Source organism: Temnothorax longispinosus, chromosome 4 (assembly GCF_030848805.1).
Source record: "Temnothorax longispinosus isolate EJ_2023e chromosome 4, Tlon_JGU_v1, whole genome shotgun sequence".
In the NCBI taxonomy this organism is placed as follows: Eukaryota; Metazoa; Arthropoda; class Insecta; order Hymenoptera; family Formicidae; genus Temnothorax; species Temnothorax longispinosus.
Window position 1 is genome coordinate 24127891 of NC_092361.1, and position 19975 is coordinate 24147865.

Here is a 19975-nt window from a genome sequence, read left to right on the forward strand (position 1 = left end):
AACCTTGTACGTTATCTTTACACATCGGACAAGTAAGTCTGGATGCATCTCTGCAACGATAATTTTCCGACACTGACCCTATTTGCGAACAATCAAATTTCATTCGTTTCGATTTAAAGCGCATCTTAAAAGGCGCCGCGAGCCGCGAGTGCATTACGCAATACCAGCGATATCAATTTGCGAAACGCTATATTTGCATCCCAATTGCTTGTATTCAATCCATCGCCTTGTGAAATAGCAGCCGAAAGAATTATGCGTGTCACGTAATACTGTTTCATGGCATCATTTCGGTTTTAACGGCGCCGGATATCATCTACTCATATATTTATAGAAAAACAATGATATAATTGCGGTAATAACGAATATTCCATCGTAATATTTCGTCAATATTCCTTCCCGCGATAACGTTCACGCTTATTGCTCTGCAAATATGGTAGATTTGCATAATAATGTCCACAGCGAATAATATACCTATAAACACTTCCAAGAAGTTTTTACGTCACAAGATACTTTTTTTTAAATTTCTAAAGCGTCTCATCTAAAATTTGTTAAAATCGTTCATTTACGTATTAAAAAATTAATTATACTTGCGAGAATGTGGATAAGAGACCGATTGATTGTCATTACCATCGATAATGACAGGGATGTAGGTACATATGCAAACGCGAGTAAAATTGTGTGGATCATCCAGCAAACAAAGGATATCATGCGTGTGTGAGAAATCTACGAGCAATTGCTTTGCTGTAACTTTCTCATTATAGTGGCTAATGTTCAATTACGATAGAATGCCATTTTCCGAATTGCGATTACTTCTACACTCTACTCGCTATTATGTGTTATTTTTCTATTCAGGAACAATCGCACGTGTACGAAATTATCCGCCGTTCTAGTCTTCGTAATTGCTTGATGAGTGATTTCACATGAAGCCAGACAGAGCGTCGCGTTTTATTTTACAGCATTCTTCTTATAAAGGAGCTAGCTTTTTAATTGTAGTTGAAAATTATTTAGTTGAAGAAAAAAAAGAGAGAAAGATCGCTTATTATAATCGCATTTAAATATTATACTTCTTAGTTATAAAAACTTTCTAAAATTGGATCTTTCAAAAAGAATGCTATTCTATAAATCAACGAAGCTATAGAAGCGACTTTAAAAACATTTCTTTTTTATGTTTGTTTTATTTCTTTATACGATAGTATAAAAAATAACATTTTTTATTAAATTAAAAATATTTGAGTCATAGGTAATTGGGACAAAAAAAGTTTTGAGAGCTTCAAATATACAAATAGACAGCAGAAATATCATTGTTCTTATTTAAGTTACTCAGATAGAATTTACTTAAACAGATGTGAAATATTTTATAGAAGCAGTAAAATTTACGCTAGAAAATAAAAATGCAATAACTATCTTATATATCGCTACAACATACAGCTTCGGCTTTGTGAGTTTTTATATATATAGATTATTCAAAACTTTAATTATTAATATAAATCTTTTAAAGATATAAAACAATATATAATGTGGAATCTTTAATGCGATTTCTCGAACTAATTAATCAAACTTCACTTAAGAACTTGTACATTTTAATGAGTGAAAGGAAAAAATATGCATTATTAGATATACAAGAAGCGCTTGCCAACAAACCACCTAAGATTACCATATTGTTGGACAGAACTTATGTTAGACATGATCAAGTTGTTTTTCTGTTACATTTATACACGTTAGTAAGTGTTTACGATACTTTTTAATGCAGTGATATATGTTAATTGCACTCTAGCAAGTACAGAGATCGCTTTCATGTACGTGCAATACTGACAATGAGTTATAGGAAATGTAGAATGTTCCGGGCCTTAGCAGATCACCGATTTTACTAGCAAATATTTCAAATTGCGATAAATGATCTCCCTAGTTTCTTTCGCTAAGAAAACAAATTGGTTCCAATCTGGATGAAGAGCGAATGGATAATAGATCCTTTGGACCGCTTCTAATCTATATGCGTTATAAAGCTTACCGGTGGTGGCTCGGTGGTGGAGTAGACCTCACTTGGCGCATAGTGGCTATGGGTCTGCGGCATCTTCTCCGAGACGACAGCGACAGTCGCCAGGGAGTCCGGCTGATCTTTCTCCATCGTCTTTCCGATTCGGCTTAATCCGTGTAGCACAAAATGCACGGTCGAACGACCCGGGATATCTTCCTCTTCCTAAGTCGACCGAAGGATAGACGATTATTTAAAAACTCTCTTTCTCTCTTTTTTTCTCTCTCTCCGGGCCGGTACCACCCGGTCTCGATAGCTCGACGGGTCGACGAGCAGTGAGCGTCGAGGAAGCGTTGGCACCGCTAGCTTAGAGATGCCCCCACCTAAGTCGACGTGCACTACCTTCGGCAAACGTTACCTTCTGGTACCAAGGCGTACCCTCCGCGTACCGCCGCGCCGCGCCGACGATGGTGTTCTCGTTGCTCGGACTTTCTAAACACCGTGTGTGCGCGAAACACGCGTGAGTGAACGTGAGCGGTCCGCCGCTCATGTATGTACGAACGTGTGCACACGTAGACAGCGCACCATGATCGACAGTCATTCTCACGACCACTCACGACCCCATATAGCCAATAGGGTTTTAAAATCGGCCCAATACTGGACCGGTATTAGCTAATACTGGTCCAGTATTGGGCCGATTGTAAAACCCTATATAGGACGTTTTTATCGCCACGTTCCTCGTTCCTCCTCGGAGTTTGGGATAAAAATCACGGAATGGCTAATGACGAAGCGGAGTCGGGAGAAAAAATTATACTAGCACGCGCATCTGACCTTCTATTTAATTTTCGCATTTTCTTTTGGATATCTAATGTCATATTATCTGATTTCGATGATATATATATTTTGACCGCTTGATTGCCATGATCGTTTGCACGCGAAAAATCCTGCGGCGAGCTTTTTTCGCATGATGAGCGCCGCAGCGATCGCGTGCAGACTGTAGAAGCGACATTATCGGTCTCTTTGCAGTTCGCGGCGAACGTGTGCCAGGAAGTGACGGTCGGAGAAGGCGAAGAGGTTCATGTTACAACGATAGTACGCGGCGAACCGTGCATCCATGTATGTAACGGGAGAAACGACACCGAGAAAGCACCGAAGCTCCTTCGCGACGATAACAATGTCTAATTACCGTGGGAGCGTCGTTAGCACGAAGTAACAAAAATTTAGATCTCTTGTAAAAAAAAAAGAGAACATACTGTAGAATAATAAAATATTCGTGATAATTGTCTACCACATACAGAGTTGTCTAAAATATCGCGTCTGTGGCAGATTTTTCAGCTAAATCACTGAAAAGTAGAATTTTTTTTAAAGAAGGAAAAACATATAAATAACATATTAATTATAAAATGTAATAATATAAAATTGTAAATATTTTCAACGCACGTTGCATTGCAGCAAATCTGCGTGAAAATCAAAATTCAACGTTATCGCGGGATGACATTCAGACGTTCACATACCTTTCGATTGCACGAGCAGATCGAGATCCTCATGGATAAATCTTCCTCGATTTACCTCGCGCAAGCGAGTGCTATTGAACGAAAGATAGACGTTTGTAAGTAGATTGGTAAATATATGTATGTACGAGCTGTGTGACGAACGGATCGCGGAGAAAGTAGGAAATGTGCTCCCCCGGAGTATAGACGTGGGGCCGCGTAGCAAATCGTCGCTCGCGATCGCGTATGGCATCTTGCGAGAAATAAAGAAGGAAAGAATGTCTACGCGTCACGTTTTTGCCAATTATAGATACGACTGATATTCCGAAGGGTGTGGTCATTAGGATCGAAGGAGATTCGATATTAATGAGCAATCTATAATCGTGGAAAGGTCTTTTTACTGCCGTTGAATTAATAACTTCTTCGACGCGACTTCAACGCGTGTTTATGCGTGATTCATTATTTCAGGGTTCGCGCAAAAAACGCTTTTAGACCCACGCTCTACTCGACTAATTATCCGTTGGAGAGAACGTGTAATTAAACGCATAGAAAAGCGACGAATTTAATCGCAAACTAGCCGCACGCTCTCGCGATTATGTACACGCGATAATCGGCGATGGCGTTAACGAGGCCGATGGCATTTCGGCCGGATCAACGTCTTATCCGTGGATTAAAAAATGATCCCTTTGATTTGCCACTGAAAACAGTAAAATTTGCCCTAACAGTTTACAGTTCGATAAACATTGTATCAAATAACGACCGCTTTCATTTCTCCTATAAATGGGGAAAAAATCTCCCGTTTCGATAATTAAACGTTTCGATTCACCATATTGGATACTTTCATTTCGTCCTCTCCTTTCGTTGTAGCTCCCAACTCGCAACGACGCAAAATAAATGTCTTCTCGATCTTTTTGGCTATCACCGTGACAAAAAGGATAAGCGTTCTCACGTAGTGGTCGTCTTCTTACTGATAAAATGAAAGATAACGCCGCGGCCGGCGCGGCGCGGTCGTAGACACATCTCGGGCTACTTTGCCTTCGGGTAAGGCACCGCTGAAAAATATGGTTTTCTCCATGCGCGGGTGGGGAATTGCATGTCAGTACATAAAGCGCATAATCATGCTTGCTTAGAATCTTTTGATCCTCTTCGTGTATAATGTATCGCAAATGGATGGCCGCGTCACCATTCGCGGATACTCGCTTTCTCCGACAGTAATGTAGACGCCACTTCATTTCCGTTGCACCCCGCGCTCAAAGATTTATGGAATAAATCGTTCGAAATGTGCTTTCTGAATTTAGTTTGTTGAAATTACAAGCCTCTTGTTGTCCAAATAAATTAATTTTCCATACTATTAAAATCCTTTGATTTTCAAAAAAATAAGATTGCGAACAAAAAGTTCATATTTTTCGTATTTTTATAAACATATTTTTTATATGTAGAGATAATATAAACTCTCTTTCTCTCTCTTCCTTTCATTTCTGCAAAATAAAATTAAAAAGAGAACGTATTCTAAACATATTAATGAGATGCATAAATTAATGAAATGTATGAATTGGCATAAAGTAATATATATGTTTACGTCAGTCTGTAACTTTTAACTTATTTTTTAATGGTAATTACGAATTTATTAAAATATATTATTTTGGAAGAGGAATTAAAATGAAATTGATGATGACTAAAGTGTATGATGTACCGTTTAGCGCTACGTTCCTGAATAGAGAAAACTGCTACTATCTATTTCTCACGCAACATCTTGACGATGGATGATCTATAAACGTTGTAACGACTATGTTCGATGTCTATCCATAAATCTTAATGGTCTTTAATCAGATCGTAAAACGAAGATATGTAATATAAACTGCAGATTTTATTATTTTGAAATACAAAATGTTCGAAAATTACTAATATGTTTCTTTCTAATAAGTATTTTAAAATGCAGAACTGAATCCTTTTATCTAACAATATTAATTACTTAATTACATTCATGACCAAAATAACCATGTATAAAATTGATATATTATTTTCAAAATATTTCGCTCTAAATTTGAAAATATTTTATTTAATATATTATTTATGTATTATTATTAGTATATGTACATTATTTATAAATATATTACGGATTTGAATCAAAACAATTATTATTATTTATTAAGATGTATTTGTAGTTTCATAAATCATCGCTTTATTATAGCCGCACAATGCAGCCTTTTCTCCCAAAGGATGCCAATACGCGTCTACAACCGACATATTTTTAGACATTGGCACAGAGCTTGCGCCTTTTCGAGTCCATTCGTACACGCGTGTACACTCGGAAAGTACAAGCAATCGTGGGTGAACGGGACTCCATTTGATAGCTTAACATAATAAAATTACTGCATTAATATCTGAAAAGAGTTGATCAATTTTTGTTGATGTACCTGTAATGGGATTTTCAAGTAGCAAATAATCCAGATAATCCGTACAGATGTCCCATATCCACAATGTAGTAGGATAAAGCTCGTGTTTCAGAGCCAGATATTGTCCGCATGAGCTAAATTCAAACAGTTTAATCTTCGCTACCGAAAAATTGTCGTTATTGTCCTTCTTTCCAATTTCAATGCAGATGGGCCGTTCATGTATCTCACGTACTGAAATTCAACAAAAAATCAAAGTGCTAGAAATCTGTATTGAGAATATAATTAAAAATTTTTTTGCAATAACAAACGTGTTTCAAACGTGACAAACTTGAACTCGCCAATGTATCGTTCACTTACACACGCGTTCCTCGCAGGATGCGAAACGTTTATTAGAAACTTTCTCCGAATCGGCGCATTCCTTGTATACTTTCGTTAAATAATTACATTCCCTGATTACTGGATCCATATATAACTTCGACAACGGTTGCCATGTGATATAATTAAGAAGGACGACCTGGATACAGAATTTAAATAGCCGTAAATACGCGCAACAAAAACGAGATAATATATAATGCAGCGTGGCCAGCGTGATTAAATTTACCACTTCGTTAAACCCGATTACAGCCAACAGCTGTCCGCTGGGGATCCATTCGACATATTCAATTCCTCTCAGCTCCTTCCCATAGTTGCATGCCTCAGACGCGGGCTGGGCTGTTTCCAGCGGGGAAAACGCCGCCACGTGTTTCTCCAACGCGATGGAATAAACGATCAGCTTAGGTTCGGCGGGAGAGGAACACCATATGCATAACAATTCGTCGTTCGGTGACCAGCGAATCCCGTCGATGCCGTGTAAACGATCGCAGATAAGTTTCTGAAACAATTCATCGATTTGTTATTTCGCGCCAATCCGGGATACGCCGGCGTCAACGCGTCCTAGGAAATTTTTATGGCTGCCAAACTGGAAGCGCAGGTGTAGTTTTCTAACCTCATTATTTCCTTTCTAGCAACAGTAAAGTTTATTTTCAAATACGCTGACAATCTATCGAAAATCCCTTATAGCTGCGTCAACTTATATGTACTTTTGAGCTATAATTGAAATTTGAGGCTTCTCTCTGAGATAAGAGCCGCGTGTGCACGGAGAGAAAAAGGAGAGAAAGTGCAAAAGTTCAACTAAAAAGAACAGATTCTACTCCTACCCTAACCTCGTTGTGCGCACACAGCACATGTCAAAAATGACCGCCGCCGTGCCGCCGTATCGTGACCGCATGAATATTTGAAGCATTCTCGCTGGTCCTCGCAACGATTCTCAACATGCCGTACACCACTTACACCGCCTGCTCATGCAACCGCGTTCCTTACTGCGCCGACTGGGGCATCAACGGGCTACTCTGTTTCGGGACGCGAAATGCGGTTGCTATATACGACCCAAGCCAGCACATCGGCCGCGTGACGCACACGCTGCACCTGCATCGCGACCGCGTCAACACGGTGCACTGGATAAAAAGGCCGCGGAAAGTGCACGAATACCAAGCGCGGGAATTGGAATTGCTGTCGGGTTCCGTGGACGGCACCGTGATCATCTGGAGCCGAACTTATTCTGATTGTTATGAGAGCGAAACTACGTACCTCGCGCGTACCTCGATGTTAAATGTAGGGAGCACAGTTGCCTTTGCCGATTCCCTCCAATTGTCCGACAATATCCGGGTCGAGTTTACCAAGCTACTGATATGCACAGGTTCGATCAACGGCGATATAAAACTATGGTTGAGAGAAGAAGACGTGAAGGATCCCAAGCACATCCAGACTATAGATTTCGGAAGACAGTTACCGATATACTGTCGCTTGACGCATCTGCCAGACAACAAATGTCCTCTTTTGGCCGTAGCATTGGAGGACGCCTCTATTTTGCTGTATACCACTAGATTCGATGCAGATTCTAAATTGGAACCATCTTTTGTAAAAGTCCAGCGTTTAGTTGGACACGAAGACTGGGTAATATGCATGGATTTCACTCAGGATCGCGATGGAAATCTTTTCCTTGCAACAAGCTCGAAAGACAGCACGATACGATTGTGGAAGATCAGCGAAACCGTTGAAGAATCGTCGAGCGATGAACTTAAACTGGAAAGTAATTGTTTTACAACGGACGATAAACAATATAATATTACTCTGGAATCTGTGCTCTGTGGTCACGAAAGCTGGGTTTACGGTGTGCACTGGCAGCCTGTGGAGACAGGCTGTGGGAAAGTTAACCGTCAAACAATGAAATTGCTATCCTGCTCAATGGACAAAACTATGATTATATGGGAACCAGCTGAGATTATGAACGGAATATGGACAGAGATGGTACGAGTCGGAGAAGTTGGTGGTAATTCCTTGGGCTTTTATGGCTGCAAATTTGGCCCGGATGGCCCGAATGGACAACATATATTGGCATATGGTTACCAGGGCTCTTTCCATATCTGGAAATGGTCTCAGGAAAGGAATAAGTGGCTTCCACATCCTACGCCTGGTGGACACTTCTCTGAAGTAGTTGATTTATGTTGGGACCCGAAAGGAAGGTCTGTATAGTCTCATCTGTAAAATGATCTTTTTATATGTGGTTACAATTCTTAAATGTTTAGAAATTTGCAGATAAATGCAATAGTTAGACATTTTTTCAATATTATTGTAATCTTTTTGATTCAATTGTTCTGCAGATTATATACATTTTAATGTCGTAAAATAATTTTTTCAAGTTTATCATACTTAATAGATATAAATTGTGTTTTAATCTGTATGCGAAAATTACATCAAGTATCTTGATTGGATCAGAATAGATAAAGATAAGTCGAAAATCTGAAAGGAATAATTATATTATATTACATTACTCTTTGCAGATTTCTCATCACAGCCAGTGCTGACCAAACCACAAGAATTCATGCGCTGTGGAAAAACGATGCTGAGTTCTACGAAGCGTGGCACGAGATTGCGCGTCCTCAGGTACATGGATACGACATGACCTGTTTAGCTATGTTAGCACCCCACATATATGCTTCTGGAGCGGATGAGAAGGTGGTGCGCATTTTCACGGCCACGTCTACGTTTAGAAATCAATTAAAATCGCTGGCGAATGTCGAGGATTTTCCATCCATTAAGGCCCACAGTGCTGCTGTACCCTCTCTCGGATTAACAAACAAAGCAATGTATGTGGGAGAAAACGATGAAGATACAAAGAATTTAGCGACGGGAAACGTATACGAACCGCCTACGGAAGAGGACTTGATGCAAAATACTCTTTGGCCAGAAACGAATAAGCTTTACGGACATGGCTACGAAATATTCCGCATGGCAGCGAGACACGACGGAAAATTGCTAGCTACAGCATGCAAATCAACCACTCAAGAACATTCGGCAATCTTATTATGGGACACCGACAGCTGGTTACAAGTTCAAAAATTGGTCCATCATCAATTGACCGTGACGCAAATGGAGTTCTCTCCAGATGACAAATATTTGCTGTCTGTATCCAGAGACAGAAGATGGTCGTTATTTAAAACTACAGACGCACATTACGAGTTAATCGCAGCCAGTTCCAAGAAAGACAATCCACACTCGCGGATAATTTGGTGCTGCGCCTGGACGCAAGACTCGGATTATTTCGCGACTGGATCCAGAGACGGAAAAATCGCTATATGGTCCATAAACACGATAGAAGATATTACACCAAAGATGATTATAGACGTGCAAAACCAGTCAGTTACAGCGTTATGCTTCGCGCCAAAAGTCAGGCATCGATCTTATTTTCTAGCTATCGGATACGAAACAGGACGCATAGAATTTCAAACAGTCTGTCCAGCAGTGAAGTTATGCAATGCACAGTCCACTGTATTTTCCAGAAAGGTGACGGAGTGTGATACTTCCCAGGCTCATCATTTAACCGTGAAAAGACTCATGTTTCGACCTACCAATAGATACCCAAATACCTTTGAATTAGCAAGCTGTAGTTCTGACCATTCTGTTAAGATACACTATATAAAACTAGGATTCTGTTAAGATACACTATATACTTAAAACTATAATAGCATTATAGATTTCTACCTCAGTATTGCTCTTCATATAAAATTTTACGAAAATATCGTGTAAAATATAAAAAGTAATCTCTAAAAAAGATCTACATGTTATTTAATATTCTACACATTGTTTTAGTCAGCTGTACTTACTCGGCTTATCTTCCAGTTCTCAGTTTTGTAAATCTCTACCGTATCTTGACCTTCTTCCGTAACTATTACTGCTAATCTCTTACAGTTGAGACTAAAATGTAATTTATCAAAGGAAGACGATTTAACATTCTGTATATGCGACACGGTCTGTTCTTCCAAGTTCCAAATGGATATTTGAATCTGTAAAATATCTTTTGTGTTATGCTAGCATATAGGTTAGGTTTTTCTCTTTTCTTTTATATAGCAAAAAGCAAAATGCGAATGTTACCGATAATATACACTTACGTTAAAATCTGCTATGGTACAAATGTTTTTACTATCTGGAGACCAGGTAACGCTTTGCAAACCCGCACTGCCCTCGGTAAGTTTACATTTCCATTGGGGATCGCGTATCGAATATACCTGAACAATAGCTCTTTTTATATTCGCGCAAAGAATATATTCGCTGTTTAAAGACCACTCCATATACTGTAATGTAACAAAGATAAAGGTATAGATATTAAACACAAGTAGAAACGACAGGTGGAGGTTTAACTTTTCCTGTCGATACAGACTAACCTGTATCACGTCCGTGAATACGAATGACTGACAGGTACAGAGAGTCCTCGCATCCTTTATGAGCAGATTCGTTTGAAACGCCACCGCCAGATACGCTCCATTTCTTGAAAAGTGACATAAACGATTGTTTATGCGAAAAACTTTGTCTTCGTCAGCGTTAGCGGCCATTACGACAGATTTGAAAGCTGCGGTTTCCTTGGCAACCTGGCAACCTGGTCTCAGTAATGTCAGTATCGCCAATCGTAAAGCTGGCCACACACACTTTTTCGTAACAGTAACAGTAGGATTTCGACCAATCGTGTTACTCGATTTGGGAACGTACGGCCGTACGTTTTCGAATCGAGCAACGCGATTGGTCGAAATCCTACTGTTACGTTCTACGGAAAGTGTGTGTGGCCAGCTTAATGCTTTCTAATGCTAAGACTCCATAGACGCGGAAACGCCGTGCGGCAGAGTGCGTTGACCAATCACAAATTTTGATTTTGCCGCAGGCGACTTGCGGCAGCCTTTTGATTGGTCAACGCACTCTACCGCACGGCGTTTCCGCGTCTATGGAGTCTTAGCATAAAAATCTAAAAAGTTATGCTAGGTCTACAATGCGAGTCGTAAAGTCGTGAGTCGTAAGAATTGACCAATCACAGTCGATTATTCTCCTCAAATTCGATTGTGATTGGTCAATTCTTACGACTCACGACTTTACGACTCGCATTGTAGACCTAGCATTACAATTTGTAAAATTGTTGCGTAAAAAAATTATTAAACGTGTCTTTGATTAACTTATGGAATATATTCTTCTTTTTGGTCTAAATTATAGTTTCTATAACCTCCCACGTCTTTCAGGTCGGAGCAGAGAGTGAGAGAGTAGAGACCATGGAAAAAGAAAGATAGAGTTGCTAATTGTAAGCGGAGATTGATGACTTGCGCGCAACGCGTCTTGCGAACACACTTGTTCCATGGTCGGTATCTGTCAAGCCGAAAGCCGAGCCGAGCCGAGCCGAGACTGCCGAGAGGCGAGACGAGGCGGACGGAAGACGCAGACGGACGTAAAACGGACAAACGGAGCGACGTCGGACGTCAGACTGTCGGAGTCGGTAGTGAGATCGTGAGATGGTGCGCGGCGACCGCGACGTTACGTGCGGTGTGCAAAGCAGTGGCCAGTCCAAAATAAGATTACGAGCGTCCGCTTCGCGTGAATCGCGCACCACTGTCACATCGCGGTCTCGACGGTCTCGTGCGCTCGTAAACGTGAACGTCGCCGACGTCGCCGTCGTGGAGGGCGCGATGCCGCGATAACGCGGGGCGCGGGCTTGGGCTTGGTTTGCGCAATGACGTGATTCTCGCGCTTGGCCGCACGTTTTACGTGGAGTCCGCCAGTCCGGTGAGAAGGGCGAAGGGCGGAGGGAGAAGGGATAAGATAAGGCCGAGAAGGGCCGCCTCGCGGAGCCCTCAGCCCCGGGGCCCGGGGTGCGCTGGTGCACTGGTGCAGTGCCACGATATGCCGCTGCGTTCCAGCCGGCCGAGGGTTAACGCGTTGTTGACGAGGGCCGCACTCTTACGCACGCCGTCGACCCGGTGAACAGAATGGGCAAGCAAAACGGCTCGTGCTGGTGGTGCGTCAAGGCCGTCAAGTGGTTACCAGTGATTTTCATCCTGACGATCGTCGCGTGGTCCTATTACGCCTACGTGGTGCAATTGTGCTACTGTGAGTACCCGGGCTAGTTTGCCTAGTTGCCTAGTTGCCTATAGTTTTGTTCTCGGTTGTTCCCTCGACCGGTCTCTCAAGCCGACGACGTCCTCGCTAATTTTGTCCCACGCTCACGCACACGCGACACGCGGCAAACGTTGTGTCGTAAGAAAAAAAAACCCGCGCTTTCGGGATATCGCCTATCGCCCTTTCCGGTTACGCTTGATCGCGTTCATGTTTTCTTTGTCAGTGACGTAATTGAGCAATTGAAATTTTCTTTATCTTGGGATTGTAGATCTTAATCTTACAAATAGCGTTATTCCTTTTGCGATATTTTTTTTTACATAATCTGTGCGATTGTGCAAATGTCGGTGATAAACGGAGGTAAAATAAAACGGAAAATTTCCACTCGATATTTACATATATACGTAATAAATATATACACAAAGAGAGCCATTTTATATAAACGAAAGTCTTGTTTTGCAATCATATCATAGATATATGTGTGTATATGTTTATAGATCAGTGGCATAGTTGCAAAATCAAGCTTGCTTGAAAACTTTATATTACATTATTTTATATGTTTGTTTGTTTCAGATACAATAGATAATTATGTTCAAGAAGGTTCGTATATTATTTATGTACCAACTTTTTCTTGCAATTTACTACTTTATTTGGCTGTTTTTATTATTTCTATAATTATAACTCTTAGTGTTACATACAATGTCCAAGACTATATTCTAATTCTGGGAAGCAGTCCATGCGCACATCCAACACTTTTATTGTTTGCATATGTTAACAGCTTTCTATCTGCTTTTCTTCCACATCCTGATTCTGATGTTTTTATGGTCGTATTGGCAGACGGTGTACACAAATTTAATACCAGTGCCGGATAAGGTAAATCTCTAAAAGTCTTATATAAAAGACAATTTATATAAACGATTATTTACATATATTACAATACAATATAAATGATCTACATATTTTTTTAACCTTTATAGTTTAAAATACCTGTTGTTGAAATGGAGAAATTGCAACAGGCTGAAACTGAGGAAACGCAGAGACAAATTTTGGAAAGATTTGCACAAGATCTTCCAGTTACTAATCGCACCATAAAAGGAGGTAAGAATTTATTATTATTATTATTATTATTATTATAAATGACATGATTTATTATAAAAAAAATTATAGCTAAAAAATAGGAATTGTTAAAAGAACTTGAAGTTTATACTGATAATATTCTTTCTTTCTAGCGATGCGCTTCTGTGAGAAGTGCCAGTTAATAAAACCTGACAGGGCACACCACTGTAGCGTATGTGGTACTTGTGTCTTAAAAATGGATCATCATTGTCCATGGGTGAACAATTGCGTAGGCTTCCACAATTACAAATTTTTCATGCTGTTTCTGGCGTATGGACTTATCTACTGTATGTTTATTACCGCCACATCTTTGCAATACTTTATACAATTTTGGAAAGTGAGTACAATCTTTTTTTCTTTTGCAATGAATTATAATTTATACGAAAGTGATTTATTCAGATTGTATAATGCCAAAATGTAATGTGTATATTGATAAATTAATTTTCATTTGCGATTCGTTTTGCAGGGCGAATTAGACGGAATGGGTAAATTTCATTTACTATTCCTTTTCTTCGTTGCGCTGATGTTCGCCGTCAGTCTTACCTCTCTTTTCTTCTACCATTGCTATCTCGTTGTGCACAATAGATCGACACTAGGTAATTATTGGATATTTCCATTTTAATATTACAACAATACTTGTCTATAATGTTGAATCAGCACCATGTCACTGTATTTACAGAGGCCTTTAGAGCACCTATGTTTCGAACAGGAAAAGACAAAGATGGATTTAGTTTGGGAAAATACAATAATTTTCAGGAAGTATTTGGAGATAATCCACGACTCTGGTTTCTACCCATATTTAGCAGGTACGTGCGTTTTATTTCTTTAATATTTTATACGCGATAAAATTGTATAATTTACAAAGTGGGAACCATTTGCGCAATACGTAATAATTGAACTATTATATCAATTTGTATGCTTCTAGTATACCGCCTATCATAATCTTTACCATAAAAAAACAACTATACGGTTTGGCATACTTAAACGAAATTTGAATACGGTAACATAAGTACTGCAGGGTCTTGAATATAAAGTGTGAGCAATTCTGATCGTTTCAAAGTTTATTTTCCTTCAAAGAAGCAAAATAATCGCATGTTTTATGTGATACAATTTTTAAATTTTTGATTAGTATTTTTCTATATATATTTCTATCTATAATTAAATGGAGAATGTTCCGATTATGTGTGTGTAAGATATATATCTCGAATATATATATATTTTTCTATAAAAACTTTTGGAGAATTTCCATCTATTGATGTAATAGGAAGAATATATGTTAAAACTACTTTATTATATTTATGTGTTATAATAATTACACAAAAGAGAAATCTATTGTATGATTATTTATTGTATTTTATAAATCAGAGCAGGATGCAGAGAAAGATTGTTACATAAGTGGAAATTTACTGTTTTCCATCTTCACCTTGTATATAAAATCTTCCCGTTTTCCAATAAGTTTTTTTTTTTTTTAGAAATGTGGATATAAAAACTTTTTATTTGGGTGCACTGTTAGTTAGTACGCAACTCTTGCACTTTCAAATTATTCTTTTGAGCACTATAATTATTTGCACTCTTATTGATAAAAGATAGAAGATTCAGTATTTTTAAATTGGAGTGGTTGCATTGGATGTGTTCTAGTCTGGGAAATGGTGTCGTCTACCCAGTAAGATCGCAACACCAAGGCACACCCAATACTTATGACTCCATGGGCAGTACTCAGAACAGGTCAGCATTATACAAATTTTAAACAAAAGTGCAATATTAATTACCTTGATTCTTTACTGTGGAACTCGTTTTATTTCTTTGATAACGATGTGATTGATATGTACATACAAGTTTTTAATTTGTTAAGTTTTGAAGAAAAAATTGTGAGAAGAAGTTTTCCATCGTTTACTCTTAAGTTTGGTTATTTTATTTTGCTCTTAATCAAAATATTTTCTTGCTTTTACGTTTATATTTTTATATATCTCTTTTTTATTTTTTGTAGAGTTCCAGAGTAATGATAAGACCTTTAAGTGCTTCCAGGCTGCATGCAACGCATTTGTATCTTTTTGTTTAACGCTGACTATCACTACTAGCTCTATTACTATTCCCCAATTGTTTCCTAATATAACTTGAGCTTTTCTATACAATTTATCTGCAAGGTCTATAAAATCGAATCTTTCTGCTTCTGAGAAGATATTCTTTGCAATTACAATTATATTTGACAGCATTGACACGGTTCACACTTTGCATATTTGTAACTTTCGGTAAATTTATGTTTTTAGTTTTTTTATTGAAATGTATTTTGAAGGAAAAACAGTAACAGGATATTACTACAAAACACAGAAATGGATTTTTAAAGTCTCTGCAGGGTTCTGTAGAAATATATTAATTATATTTAACATCTCATTTATAAATAAAATATGTATTTGTTACAGAATGTATACTGAAAAATTTAACGATGATATATTTTCAAATGTATCTATATAAAAGAAATTAAGAGATTGATTTTTATGGTAAAGTTGCATGTCTTATATTATATTATAAATTTCGTCTTATATCATATTACAAATTTTAGTTGAAGACTAATTCGTGTAAAATTTTTATATAATTATGACGTGAGGTATTGTGCATCTGGTTCTTACAGACAGTACTTTTAATATAAAAGTGGTGTAACTATGTACAATTATCTTTTTTTTTTAGAAGAAGTATCTTTCTTTTACTTGTTTTATGATGCTTCTTCATTTCAAACGTTCATTTTGTGAAGTCGGGGTTACATAAATAAATTAAACGAAAAAATAAAAATTGAAAAAAATGAAAATGTAGTAAGTAATGTAGTTACGCCATAAGGGCTGTAGACATGGGATGACACCGAGTAGAAGGTAGGGTATGGCTTGCAGTTTTGGAGACGGGGTAAACTTTCCCGAGCGGCTGTGCAATGAAGATACTCATACTCTGTTGGGCCCCGGCACCCAACAATGGAGTGATGAAACCGAATTTGACTCCCCATCTCCCTACATAAATCAGGTACTTCATAGGCTCGATCCTTAGATCAAGACAATAATTTTGTTTAAATTGATCAAAGCGTATCAAAATGCTACTTTACATATAGCAATTATTTCTCAAATTATACTTATAGATAGATATTTGTTATTATTTAACAGTTTACATGTAGCTGTAAATAATATCAGCAATTGAAGTACAATGCATCTCCTATCATTCATGACTAATTTTAATGACAGGTTTTCTGACGAATTTGGAATCGGTTTTCCTTAAAGGAAAATATCGAGGCAATAACTGTTAAATTAAAAAAATGATTGATTTTGCAAATTAAATTTCTTATATACAAATTAAATAATGAAGTAATACTTTCCTTAATTTTGTTAATTTGAAGTATAAACAGAATTTAAATTTAAGATCAATTAAAAATTTGATTATACAAATATATAACATTCAAAATTGAACTGTTATTATGATGATTTCTCAATATTTTCTGTGAAGAAAACTTGATTTTAAATTTATCAGAAAATTAAAATTAAGATCATGAGCTGTGGGATGTGTTATCTATTCGGAAGACTTGGCATATGTTCTCGCAATGTAATGTGTAAATTGATGTACCTAGACAACATTTTAATTGTTATAAAATGAAATTCGTATTGTATTATCAATAAGTATATATTATTGTTATGCACTATTTCTCTTAATAACAACATTATATATACATTCCAATAGTTAATTCAAGCATTCTTACCTTGTTGCTAAAAACGGACATTTGTATTTATGATAAAGTAAAAAAAATATATACTAAATCATCTGTAAAGAGGCAGTTTCTTCATAAAAATAAAATTTTATTTACAATTATTCTTTATCTTATCCTATATTTACGGAAAGTTCCTATCCTACGTTTACAATGCCCATCAATAAATGAAAATAAAATATATAATAATATTAAGAAATGCAAAAGTACAATTTGCACAGTATTATTTACAGAAGTATCCTGATTAGACATATTATTTATTGATATCCAGTATATAAATGCATCTTTAAGGTTTTTATATTTTACATATGTATTATATAAAGTTTTATCATATAAATAGGATTATAAAATACATCATACTATACGAGATTACAGTAAGTTTCCGACTTTACTACTAATAAATGTTAAATATTATTCTTTTACCGAGTGCTCCTGCTTCCACAGCAAACTAATTGTGAAACCGTTACTATTTCTTGTTTTTATTTTCCCTTTTGATAATTAATTAATTTTAAACCAAATTGACAAAATTGTTTGAGATAGTCCATATTACTAACTTGCCACACAAAATAATTTTCGTTATTACTTTAATATCTATTAAGAAATATAAAAATAACAAATAATATTTACGTTAAGTTTTCTTTTACTTGATTGAAATAAATTAATATCTTTTTTCATATTTTTTGTTCTTGTATAGTATATATGTTTCAAATTTGTTGGTTTCAAGTTATGAATCGAATATGTAATATGAATTTTCTTTACAGTGTGTATATATATATCTAAATATATAGATATAATTATACACGTCATGCATAGGTAAATATAGCATATCTCTTTGGTATAATCCATCCTACTGAATTTTTGATTGATCACAGGTCCACCATTGATCAAATGACATTGGTACAAGAAGCTACAATTTTGGCTCTTGGCGCTGGGTAATATTATCTGTAGTCTTGATTAAATATTATAACTAATCTCACGCTTGCATGAACACGTACATATAAAGTTCTATCAAAATTTGGGCGTTATTCTTTTTTTATTCTATGTTATCTTGAATCTCTCTATTTGATCTATATCTAACATATCTTCGCCTGGGTGATGAACGCAAAACAACACCGCTTTTATTTTTATGATGATTGTATTTATAACAATATTTGTCGGAAAGCTATATGAAGCATTAATTTTTGGTTTTTTTTTTGTGCAATATGTGATTGACAGCTTTTGTGTATGTTTATTTTTCTGTCATAATAATAGATAAGATCTCCATGTCCCGTACTGTTATCAAGATTCTGGAAATAATCCTCTTAATACAATATATTCAAAATATTTTACAGCACTGCTGTGATAGGTCCTTCTGTGGATGTCGACCAACCACTGATGAATATCACAGAAGCTGTCTGAATAACACCGACAAATCTGTACGCCATCACGCAATTGCAATTTTATTTTATGGTATTTCGACCGTAATCTAGAATATCAGTTTATATTACTTTGTGCTTTCTTATGTTTCAATTCTCGGCGTTGTGCGTTTAAAGTTTCATAGGTACTGTTATTGCGAAGGAAATTCACACTGAATTGTTATTGCAGTCAACGCAAGAATTTTTAACTTTGCGGTTTGTCCCGCAAGATATTTTGAATATTAACTGTATTATATATATTGTAATATATATATATATATATGAATTCGTTGTTAAAAGTATTGTTATGATTACTTGTAGTTTTAATCGTAATGAATCACATATAATTGAATTACCCTGTAGCGTAATGTATAATGTCGACTTTTCAACAAATTTGTAATTGATTGAGTGTGTAGATTACAAATTTCATCATAAAATGATGGAAAGAATCATTGCAGTTCAATTCAGAGGATACTGCATTAACAGTAATCTTTGTCAAAATATAGGCACCTACATCTGTGCTAAACAAAATAGAAATTACAAACATTTGCGAATAAAAATTTCTCCATACTTTATTGTGAAAAATAGATAGGATGATTCTAAATTTATAGTAATTCCTTATTAGGATTTTTATGTAAATTACATGTATAATTTAGCAATTTTATTACATGTTTGATATTTTTACGTAAAATATATTAATTCTTTTTAAAAAGTACAATTTTAGTCAGGTTGAGTAAAATTCAGTGTCACATTAATCGGAAATTTGTATCATTCATAAAATACAAAAATTTATACAATATATTTACAAATCTGTATGAGAATTTCAATTTTAATTTTTAAGAACCATCCTATTATTTTTTAAAGAGATACTTAATATAATTTTATTCCATATTGTAGGGAATCTATAATTAAGTGCTACCAATTTTTCAAATTTATATATAAAAGATCAGTTGCATAATATAAATGCTATTATGCAGAATAAGGACGACGCTTGTACTTATATGCGAATACTTTTGGTTATTTACAAAATTAATAATATTAATTTTGAAGAATATCCATTTTCACAAATATTTCAACAAATGTAGAAAACATGCAATTGGTTGCGTAATTTATTATTATTTGGATTTCTCTCTCAGGCACAAAAAGTTATGTATATACTTATATTGAACTGCCATATTTGCTTACGTATACGTTTCCCAAGAAATTATTTATGTTTATACTTGTGCAAAATACATGAACAATATATACGCGTAATTAATCTTATATGTATGTAACAATTATTAAAAGCTAAGTTATATAAGTTTACACATGCAAATTGTGTAAGATTAATATATACTTAGGCATGTTAATTATGTATTTCTTACGTTATTTCTATTAATGCGCAAAAATTTATATTAATA

General features: G+C 36.3%; 4 protein-coding genes across 10 annotated transcripts in view; 2 read left to right on the forward strand and 2 right to left on the reverse strand.

The window, feature by feature from the left end:
- The window catches only part of LOC139810958 (uncharacterized), a 21576-nt gene extending 19432 nt beyond the window's left edge, over nt 1–2144 (reverse strand). Inside the window, exon 1 of the mRNA XM_071774907.1 lies at nt 2009–2144. Coding sequence (XP_071631008.1) covers nt 2009–2125 — 117 coding nt within the window. The 5' untranslated portion in view covers nt 2126–2144. The remainder of the gene's footprint in view (nt 1–2008) is intronic.
- On the reverse strand, nt 2051–11543 carry LOC139810960 (WD repeat-containing protein WRAP73). 2 transcript variants are annotated; one of them, XR_011731520.1, is made up of 8 exons: nt 10619–10868; nt 10346–10528; nt 10061–10240; nt 6460–6729; nt 6216–6372; nt 5880–6089; nt 2804–5816; nt 2051–2464 (listed from the first exon to the last, which is right to left on the reverse strand). XR_011731520.1 is itself a non-coding variant. In XM_071774912.1 (8 exons), exons 2-8 carry the CDS (start codon nt 10784–10786, stop codon nt 2340–2342), a joined length of 1293 nt encoding a protein of 430 aa, XP_071631013.1. In that variant the 5' UTR covers nt 10787–10830; nt 11396–11543; the 3' UTR covers nt 2051–2339. The 2 variants fall into 2 exon arrangements, 1 of the variants encoding a protein (XP_071631013.1); XM_071774912.1 differs by lacking the exon at nt 2804–5816 and adding an exon at nt 11396–11543 and having other exon boundaries at nt 10619–10830.
- Nucleotides 7056–9990, forward strand: Elp2 (elongator complex protein 2). Its single transcript, XM_071774906.1, has 2 exons — nt 7056–8419; nt 8738–9990. Exons 1-2 carry the CDS (start codon nt 7170–7172, stop codon nt 9891–9893), a joined length of 2406 nt encoding a protein of 801 aa, XP_071631007.1. The 5' UTR covers nt 7056–7169; the 3' UTR covers nt 9894–9990.
- Nucleotides 11544–11646: 103 nt separating the features above from the next.
- Nucleotides 11647–19927, forward strand: LOC139810963 (palmitoyltransferase ZDHHC2). 6 transcript variants are annotated; one of them, XM_071774921.1, is made up of 10 exons: nt 11647–12320; nt 12900–12926; nt 13105–13199; nt 13304–13424; nt 13556–13779; nt 13909–14038; nt 14122–14248; nt 15081–15167; nt 16325–16451; nt 18513–19927. In XM_071774921.1, the coding sequence occupies exons 1-10, from the start codon at nt 12200–12202 to the stop codon at nt 18648–18650; spliced, it is 1197 nt and encodes a 398-aa protein (XP_071631022.1). In that variant the 5' UTR covers nt 11647–12199; the 3' UTR covers nt 18651–19927. The 6 variants fall into 6 exon arrangements, 4 of the variants coding, with proteins under 4 accessions (XP_071631022.1, XP_071631023.1, XP_071631024.1 ...); XR_011731521.1 differs by having other exon boundaries at nt 11648–12320; nt 15863–16451; nt 18054–18550; XR_011731522.1 differs by having other exon boundaries at nt 11648–12320; nt 15863–16451; nt 18513–18550.
- Nucleotides 19928–19975: the final 48 nt, after the last annotated feature.

What these genes read in the sequence shown, in the direction of transcription:
- LOC139810960 (XM_071774912.1), bottom strand. Translation starts at nt 10,786, where the DNA reads ATGGCCGCTAACGCTGACGAAGACAAAGTTTTTCGCATAAACAATCGT. An exon ending in TAATCGGGTTTAACGAAGTG is followed by an intron (nt 6,373 to 6,459) that starts GTAAATTTAATC and finishes TTCTGTATCCAG; the next exon opens with GTCGTCCTTCTTAATTATAT. An exon ending in ATCCTGCGAGGAACGCGTGT is followed by an intron (nt 6,090 to 6,215) that starts GTAAGTGAACGA and finishes GTTGAATTTCAG; the next exon opens with TACGTGAGATACATGAACGG.
- Elp2 (XM_071774906.1), top strand. Translation starts at nt 7,170, where the DNA reads ATGCCGTACACCACTTACACCGCCTGCTCATGCAACCGCGTTCCTTAC. An exon ending in TGTTGGGACCCGAAAGGAAG is followed by an intron (nt 8,420 to 8,737) that starts GTCTGTATAGTC and finishes TACTCTTTGCAG; the next exon opens with ATTTCTCATCACAGCCAGTG.
- LOC139810963 (XM_071774921.1), top strand. Translation starts at nt 12,200, where the DNA reads ATGGGCAAGCAAAACGGCTCGTGCTGGTGGTGCGTCAAGGCCGTCAAG. An exon ending in CGTGGTGCAATTGTGCTACT is followed by an intron (nt 12,321 to 12,899) that starts GTGAGTACCCGG and finishes TGTTTGTTTCAG; the next exon opens with ATACAATAGATAATTATGTT. An exon ending in ACTTTATACAATTTTGGAAA is followed by an intron (nt 13,780 to 13,908) that starts GTGAGTACAATC and finishes TTCGTTTTGCAG; the next exon opens with GGCGAATTAGACGGAATGGG.